Consider the following 9,013-nt stretch of genomic DNA (forward strand, 5'->3'; position numbering starts at 1 on the left):
TCATTTCCTGCTTAACGTAGAAGAAAAACAATTTTCAAGGGACATTTTTCTTTAAATTTTTTACTTTAAATATTAACTCTCAAGATTTTCAATATTCTTCTATTTTTCTTAAAAATGAAAACGTCAGTTCCCCATCCCCACACTTAAATTTCACATTGTCCTCAATGTGAGACAAGGAAAAGACAAAACTAAGCATAAAGAAAAATAAAGTGGAACAGACTCCCTTGGTATATGTGATCATGCAAGTGTGTGGCCCCTCCTATTCGAACGCAAGCTTAAAACTCCAGTGCTCTCTATCAAGCTATCACTAACGAATGAAAGCGGCAATCCTTAAGCATATTGCATCCCCACACTTGTTTAAAACTCCAGCTCATCAACCGTCATCAACCAACCACGGAATAACCTGCAAGTAAGAGAAGAAACACCCGACAAAACTCAGAAATAAAAATAAAAATAAAAATAAAATAATAAGGAAAGATATTACCGGGTGGCCTCCCGGGAAGCGCTAAGTTTATTGAATAGTCTTCAGCCGGATTCGCTCCCGAAACCTCAATCAGGAGGCTTCTCCTTTATCCTCTTCCCATCGATGCTTCTCAACACTCTCCTTTTACAATTAGTCAGGAAGAAACCAATTGCACAACTCTCATGGGCCCGACCATATGAATTAAACTCGGCCCACCAACTCTTGAATTCCCACAAAAATGGTTCACTGAAGTGAAACGGGGAAGTTAACCTCTTCATCACACTATGATTTCTTAGCCCAGAAATCCTCCTTCTAGTTCTTTTAGCCAAACTTTTAAACCTTAACACGAAATTACGGTTCATGTTTTGGTTTTTCACAATTAAAGTGCAATGGTGGAAAGACGAAATTACCAACCACGTCATGGCTCTCCTCACAAGGCTTATTCGTGACCCTCACACTTGGCTCGTTATACAATAGATCCTCAAGCAACTTCAAATCACCAAGTGGGTCAAATTCTCCTTCATCTGAAACGGTAAAATCCATAAACTCTTCACCAAACTCACCCCTAAACTCGTCCTCCCAAGAGGGTACACATTCCTCTGTCTGTTGTTCCATCCCCGCATCTTCAACTTCTATAATCGGCTCATTAAGATGTGACTGACTCATTAAACCAAGCCGAATTCCATCTAACGCTTGTTGGGTCGGAAATGGGGCATTTGGATTTGTATCGTGGTGGATACGTAACCAATCAAACAATACCTCATCCGGATCAGGTATTTGCTTAATGAATTCACCAGATGAGTTTTCATACCCAAGAAGATTCCCCCTTAAATCAAACATCAAACGTAACCGGGGTTTCACTCGATTTTTCGCTTTGCAATCCAGAATCCTCTTTATCTCCATCTGCTAAATGGTGTAACGTTTTCGTTCTATAAAGCCATTCTCGTAAGTCTCCATTATTGCACACTTAAACAGAAACGGATCACGGGCACCAGATAGTAGTAGACGAAAATTAATTAAAATTAAACTAAAACTAGACAATTAATAATAAGATAAAATAAAAACTAAACTAACTATATTAATCTAGATATATGCAAAATAACAAAAGGCAAGTCCCCAAACTCGGGTCTTTCTCTAATCGCTCAAACCATGTCCCCGGCAACGGCGCCAAAAACTTGTTGTGCGAAAAGCTATATATAAATATTAATGACTAATTCTCGCAATTCAACACTAAGTCTTAAATTTATAAAACCAAATAATCCTAACTAAGCTTCACACAAACGGCAAGTGTACCGGACGCATAGCAGCACAGTCTAATGGAAGTCCGGATGTCGAACACAAAGTCACGTGAGAAGGGCTCAGATAATTAACCCTAATATAAGTCCCACCTAAATAATATATTTATTTATCTTATTTATTTAAACTAACTATACTTAACTAATTTAACATAACTAACGGTGAAACTTAATGGAGCTAACGATAATAAGAAAACGAATCACTTAGGTAAGATGACTTAACGGGTATAGGATGGCTCAGGTGCTAACTAGTGTTTGAAACCGGCTTCTAAAGATGAACTAAGATAGATGAAATCAAGGCAACTGGGTCCCTACGGTCAGTTTTACCATAAAACCCTAACAAAGTCTATTTAGCTTTTAATTTACGGTTGTTTATTTACGTACCCTAATGATTTATTACTTGGTCCGTATCAAAATCACAATCCTCACTAAGGCTCGAGCTAATTACAAACCTAGGAAGAGAGGGGTAATTCAATAATAAGGATAAAATAACTCAACTTACAAACTAACCTAGTCGATAGCTAGAAAACCGCACGTGGTCTCGCAACGGGTAACTAAATCAACTAAAGCAGAGAGATAAGCTAACCCCTAAGGTTTTGGTCAAACTCAAAGAGGATGATCCTACTAACCTAAATGATTCAAGAAACATAAACCCTAGTGGCACGCGTCTACCACAATCAATCAACACACTCAGTATTAACAGAAATAGCAATTAACGACTACACGAAACAAATTCATGCAATAATCAACTACTCGGGGCTCATGCAACCTAGAATACATCTAATGGCAGCAAGGTTCATGGAATAATATCACAAATTATGAACTTTACAATAACCAAACAATCAAACACAATATTAGCACCCGAAAAGTAATAAATCAACCGTTAAACATCAAACCTAGGTGATTCAAACAAGTTTAGCCAAGCATAATGAATGAACAACAGATAAAATAGATAAATATGATAAACATGTTCATTAGCATCTGATTACAACTTGTTTGAATGTCTAAAACTCAAAAACGAACTCACAATCGTTAAAATACTCAAAACCGACAACCGGGTGATGAAATAACGAACCGGCTGCTCCTCCTCCTTGGTATTTCGTTTTTAGAAGATCTTGGAAGGCTAGAATGGTGGTTAATTCGTTTTTAGGGTTTAGTATTATTAAGTATATCATTAAACTTGATAAACAAGCCAAACTAGGTCCAAACAAGCCCATATAAGACAAAATAGTCATGTTGATGCATTTGGGCAGCCATGAAACACCCCTAGGGCCCTGAGATACGTGACCATGAAGGGTCAGGTGGCCGAGCGGCGTGGCCATGCCCTTTGGGTCTTCGTTTATCGACTGCTGACTCGTTTAAACTTCGTTTGTGCGTACCGGCTTCATCCAAGCTCCGTTTTAGCTGATTCTTTTTTCATAGGACTCGTTTTCTCGTTCTCTTCAACATGGGACCTATCACATACACAAACATGTAATTTCATGCAAGAATAAAAAATAATCGTTAACGTTTAAGCACAAAATAACATAAAAACTATTCGGAAAACATGTGTTTGTGCACACCTAGTGAAATATTATAGTTATATATTAGATATATATACATGTATTACATTACAGGCTCCTTATGTAACGGAGGATCTATCTATCTAACAACGGCAACGCAGTCCTCCGTCACCACAGACGACAGTAGTTAAACATAACGGCGGCAATGGAAGCTGAACTGAAACGGATGTTATCGGATCTCCAAATTCTCAAATCTTCGTTACCGGATCCATCTCACCAAGCTTCCATCGATCAAGTAACATTTTAACTCAATTCTTTCCTTCAATCGCACGCAATTGATCTTAAATCCGATCAATTGCTAATTAATAGATTATTATTATCGATGCTTACGAAACCCTAATTTGTTAATTCTCTCTCTCCGATCGGAATTAATGCAATTGGAAACTTGTAATTGTTTAATTGTGCTTTAGTTTAGGTCACTACGTGTAGCTGATTAATTTGATTATATGTGACATGCATATGAAGTTATTGGTAGCTTTGGTTCAGTTTATTAATAATAAGTAGTTATACTGACTCTGTCAGATATTCATCACTAGTTTTTGAATCCGTCCCGGTAGAATTACATGCACACTTGTTGGGCGATGGGGTACGACTACCGGTTAATTGGATTATAATTTTTGTGTAATTTTGAGTTCTATATACACACACACACACACGCACACACACACACATTTTTATATGTAATTTTAGTTTCGTATACATACACACAATTTTATATGTAATGTTTTGAAGTAGACAGGTTTTAATCCTTCTTTGAACCATTGAGGACCGGAATTAATAGGGTTTCCATGGAATTAGGGTCGGTTAGGTCCGGATTTGACCGATTAAGACGACTACGATTACCTAAAATTTAATCGGCGACTACTTTCCAATTAAATCAAATTTTTGCAACACTGTTTGTTTACACCAGTTAACATTAACAGGACAGATCTCTCTTAGGCTAAGAATTGATCATGTAAATTTGGCGAAATGTAACCATATTAAATGCATTTCCTGTCATACAATCATGTATGTAGTTTTGTTGTGAAGAGCTTTGTTTTTGGTAGATGACTACATGCTGCTACCTTTGGTTGTTGTTTATTTTTTGTAATAATAACTTTATAACTTATGTGCTGGCAGATTCGGTTGCGTGTAGAGAATCTCACCAGTCTTGCAATGGCTGAACCAACTCGCCGTTCAAAAGTCAAGGTCGTGCCTATATCAACACTAGCTTCAGTTGATTTTTAATAAAGTGATTATTTATTTAACAGTAATAAATAATACTGCTGATTTAATTTCAGGATATGAGTGCAGAGGTTGTAGACAGCAACCCTTACAGTAGGCTTATGGCTCTGCAGAGGATGGGCATTGTGGAGAATTATGAAAGAATAAGAGAATTTTCTGTTGCCATAGTTGTCTGTACTGAACCCATCTTTTCAATTATTATATTTTGAAGCTTAATTGTTTAATGGGATGATATGATCACTTAATTGAGTAATTCATGTGGTTTTTCGACAGGGTATTGGTGGGGTGGGGAGTGTTGCTGCTGAAATGCTTACAAGATGTGGTATAGGTCGTCTTTTGTTGTATGATTATGATACAGTGGAGTTAGCCAACATGAATAGGCTATTTTTCCGTCCTGAACAGGTGTGATTAATATTATTGTCACTTTTAATTTTTTATTTAGACTGACTGACAAACCAAATTACATAAGTTATTAGTTTAGTAACTTTATAATGTGTTATCACTTGTTAGCAGCGTGTGTCTGTTTTATTCACTGACTCTTCTCTTAATAAGTTTAGGAAGCACAAGTTGTTGTTACGCATGTTAACATTGATTTTTTATTTCTCAGGTTGGTATGACCAAAACTGATGCTGCGGTTCAGACTTTATCAGAAATAAATCCTGATGTTGTTCTCGAGGTAATAATTTTATAAGAAGTTACAAAAATGATGCTGCAAAGTGAGTTATTGACCATTGCTATTGTAAATATGTTTTAGTGGTTGTATACTACTCATATATCCACTTTACCATGGTATTGGTCTTCAATCTTCATGGTTTATAACCTTATATAGGCAGGCTTATTGACTGTATAGATTTAAAGTTCTAAACAGAAATGCATAAAAATTTGGCCTTCTTTCTGATAATGGTGATGGAGGAACATTTTCTTTTTCAATTTTAGCTATAAGGAAATGCAACAATGTGCGTGTGTGTGTGGGGGGGGGGGGGGGGGTAGGGGTGTTTATAAACTAATTTAATCCTAGATCCAGATCCATATATGTGCTTATTGCTCTGTTGTTCTAATATGCATTAATTTAAGTCAGACAGGCAAGCTACTTTTGGTGCTCATTGCTCAATTACCTTAATGAGGATTAACTGACACATAAATGGTGCATTTTGTTGTACAAAGTATAACTGTATCTCTATTATATTGACATACGATGATTACAATCCAATTCTGTATTGTTTGATACAACTACTTTTCCGAATATCTAATATCATTATTTTTGTTATACAATTATTCAGAAATGATTGGAAGATTACATTCAAGCTAAGAGAATTGATTAATAAAGTTGAAAATATTTGACAACATTCTCTTAACGAATTTATTAGCTAAGTGTATCTGTGGCACGTGGGGACACGTAACACCAATGTTGCTGATTAAGTGATCCTAAACTAGAATCATACGACGATGTCTTTCAGATTTAAAATTGCCACTTAATTTTGTTTTAATATTTTTTTGACTTCTTCTCGCTATAATATTTATTTACTATATTTTCAGAGCTTTACTCTGAACATAACAACAGTGCAAGGCTTTGAAACTTTCATTTCAAGCCTCACAAACAAGTCTTATAATCCAAAGAAAGAAGGAACCGGTGTGGATCTTGTTTTGAGCTGTGTAGATAATTATGAAGCAAGGATGGTTGTAAATCAGGTTAATTAAACTTTTATTCAATAATGTGCCTTTTTTGAATTTTGAATAATTATTTGATTTATTTCTTCATAACCTTTTTTTTTTGTTTGTACAGGCTTGTAATGAACTGAATCAAACTTGGATGGAATCTGGTAAGCAAATGCATTTTATTGTTGTTTGTTTTACATTCTTAATATGTTTATTCTTTGGGCAGGCGTGTCTGAAGATGCTGTTTCGGGTCATATACAGTTATTGATTCCTGGAGAAACCGCTTGTTTTGCTTGTGCGCCTCCTTTGGTGAGTGTGTTATTACATTAATCAACTTTATATGTTCGATTTCTTTGTTTTTAATATATAATATATAAACTATTTTTGTTGTCTTTGTTCGTGTAGGTTGTTGCATCTGGTGTGGATGAACGCACACTTAAACGTGAAGGAGTTTGTGCTGCATCTTTGCCAACTACCATGGTTAGATATACCTGGGCTCAATATTTTTATAATTAATATTATTACTACTATTATTATTATTCTTACTATTACTAACATTTTACATTATTTGATAGGGGGTTGTTGCTGGGCTTTTGGTCCAAAACACACTTAAGTTTTTGCTGAAGTTTGGGGAAGTCTCACCATACTTGGTAAATACTAACAATTCACCTGTTCATAATGCTTGTAAACATCTGAACGAACACGAATGGGACATGCTCGTGTTCGTTTCTTTAACTTTAACTGAACAAAAATTAAATGAACATGGTTCTCTTGTTCGTGTTCGTTTCCTAAGAAAATGAGCATGTACATGTTAGTTTGTTACTAGTATAAACAAAAGGTTCATGAACATAAACGAACAAACATAACTAAACTTAGATGAACAACCAGTTAAATGTGAACATCAATCTGCCTGGTCTAAAGAATTAATAAAACTAGATTAAATTGTAATGAAGTTAAAAAAAATTCATCTGAATATAAACAAACGTAAACGAACAAACATAAATGAATGCAAACGAACGAACATAAACGAGTGTGAATGAACAAACATAAACGCACGTTCATGAATCATGAACATAAATAAACGAACGCGACGTGTTCATATTCGTTCATTTTACTAAGTGAACAATTAAATTTTGTAATTATTCAATCGTTCATTAAATAAATGAGCATAACCAACTTCTCGCCGAATTGTTCACTAAACATTCTGTTCCTTTACAAGTCTAAATTAATCTAAAAATACGGTTAACAAAAGTAATCTGTTTTTGTTAATAAGGTTATTTAAGAGGCTGTATTTTGGACTTGATGATGTATATTATATATTGTTATTATTAATATTAGGGATATAATGCTCTTAAAGATTTCTTCCCTACAATGGCAATGAAACCAAACCCTCAATGTTCAAACGGGCCTTGCGTACAACGCCAGGTAAATTGATATCGTTGATGTTTTATTTCAAACATTTGATCCGTTTAAGGTTGTTGGTTTCTATAATATTTTCTTAATTATGCAGAAAGAATACATGCTTATAAAACCCGCTAGGGATGCAGCTCTCAAAGCAAAGATGGAGGAAGAATTATCAACTATAGAAATCCCAGTTCATGCTGATAATGAATGGAATATAAGGTAAATATTTGGCATTTCAACATATTTATATTTTGATTTAACAAACATGCTATAATTATATTTGTTGTTTTTCAGTGTTGTTGATGACTGCGAGGTTGAGGTTATTAATGGCCAAAGTTCAGGTTAGTTCATCCTACTATCAATTTTTATGACCATTTATATGTTATTTATTTGCCACATGTAATATTTAGTTATTTGCATATTTACCCTTTTACCGAATGTTGATGTATTTTTGGTTTAATAGCAGATGCACTGCCAGAAGGTCTTGTTCGTGAGCTTCCAAACGCTGACGTCTACAACAATCCAACGGTCTCAAATGAAACTGTGGACGCCGTAGATGATCTTGAAGATCTCAAAAGGCAACTTGAGGCCCTTAATGCAGTTTAGTGTTTTTTTTTATCTTTCAAATTTTAATTTACAGATTGAGTAACAAACTAAGAAGAATTTTGGCCTATTTCCAGTTTTGGTCTAGGAGCGCCTTTTACATCGAATAATTTATATGAACTTGTGTAACCTTTTTTCTTCATTTTCTTTGTTTTTCAACTTAAATTGCTTGGGAACTGTAACCTTTAACGAGTCGATTTAGGTTATGTTATATTGTTAACCGGTCAAATTGGTACGATGAACATGTTGAAAGTCGATTAAAATATGTTTTTGAAGAATGAACTCTAATAAGATGATGTACTTTTAGAGAGAATCATTTAAATTAGCAACGAAGCTTTAATATTTCAGTAAAACTAATCATAATTTTTTTGCACTATAAAAAATTAAAAGTCACTTAGTTTTTGTGTTATTATATTGTGAAAAATACTTCAGTTGTATTGATAATGACTTCAATGAAACAATAATAAGACTTTATTGGTATGTAATAACTTGAATTTTTACTATTCTTACTTTCAAGTTTCATGTTAAGTTAAAAATAATTTATGTTATTTAAACAATTAAATGATTAGGTCATGTATTCTCTTTAAAGTTAAGATTATTATTATTATATATATATTTTTTTTTCAAAATAGGCGTTTGGGGAAAGGGGGGGGGGGGGGGTATTATTTACTAAAAAAGGTGATTTGAAAAATATTAATTAATTTTGTTTATAAAGTTACCATTTCTCACTTCTAATTTTATTGATTAATAATTTCTATTCAAGTTCTCTATTTTAAAAACATCAATAAATGAATTAAAAAAAATTA

At 34.2% G+C, this 9,013-nt stretch overlaps 1 protein-coding gene across 1 annotated transcript; it reads left to right on the forward strand.

Annotated features, from left to right (window-relative positions):
- The first annotated feature begins 3,387 nt into the window (after nucleotides 1-3,387).
- Nucleotides 3,388-8,469, forward strand: LOC143567230 (ubiquitin-like modifier-activating enzyme 5). Its single transcript, XM_077053696.1, has 14 exons — nucleotides 3,388-3,555; nucleotides 4,440-4,508; nucleotides 4,601-4,714; nucleotides 4,818-4,946; nucleotides 5,152-5,220; nucleotides 6,081-6,233; nucleotides 6,328-6,364; nucleotides 6,427-6,509; nucleotides 6,606-6,680; nucleotides 6,776-6,850; nucleotides 7,539-7,625; nucleotides 7,711-7,823; nucleotides 7,899-7,945; nucleotides 8,071-8,469. The coding sequence occupies exons 1-14, from the start codon at nucleotides 3,466-3,468 to the stop codon at nucleotides 8,208-8,210; spliced, it is 1,281 nt and encodes a 426-aa protein (XP_076909811.1). The 5' UTR covers nucleotides 3,388-3,465; the 3' UTR covers nucleotides 8,211-8,469.
- Nucleotides 8,470-9,013: the final 544 nt, after the last annotated feature.

This window comes from Bidens hawaiensis, unplaced genomic scaffold (genome assembly GCF_021521415.1).
Source record: "Bidens hawaiensis isolate Kalapana, Puna unplaced genomic scaffold, B.hawaiensis_p1.1 tig00023240_1, whole genome shotgun sequence".
NCBI classification, from domain to species: Eukaryota; Viridiplantae; Streptophyta; class Magnoliopsida; order Asterales; family Asteraceae; genus Bidens; species Bidens hawaiensis.

Bases quoted from the DNA above. Each gene is read 5' to 3' on its own strand.
- LOC143567230 (XM_077053696.1), top strand. From the start codon at position 3,466: ATGGAAGCTGAACTGAAACGGATGTTATCGGATCTCCAAATTCTCAAA. The intron at 3,556-4,439 runs GTAACATTTTAA...ATGTGCTGGCAG, and splicing joins ACCAAGCTTCCATCGATCAA to ATTCGGTTGCGTGTAGAGAA. The intron at 7,946-8,070 runs GTTAGTTCATCC...GTTTAATAGCAG, and splicing joins TATTAATGGCCAAAGTTCAG to ATGCACTGCCAGAAGGTCTT.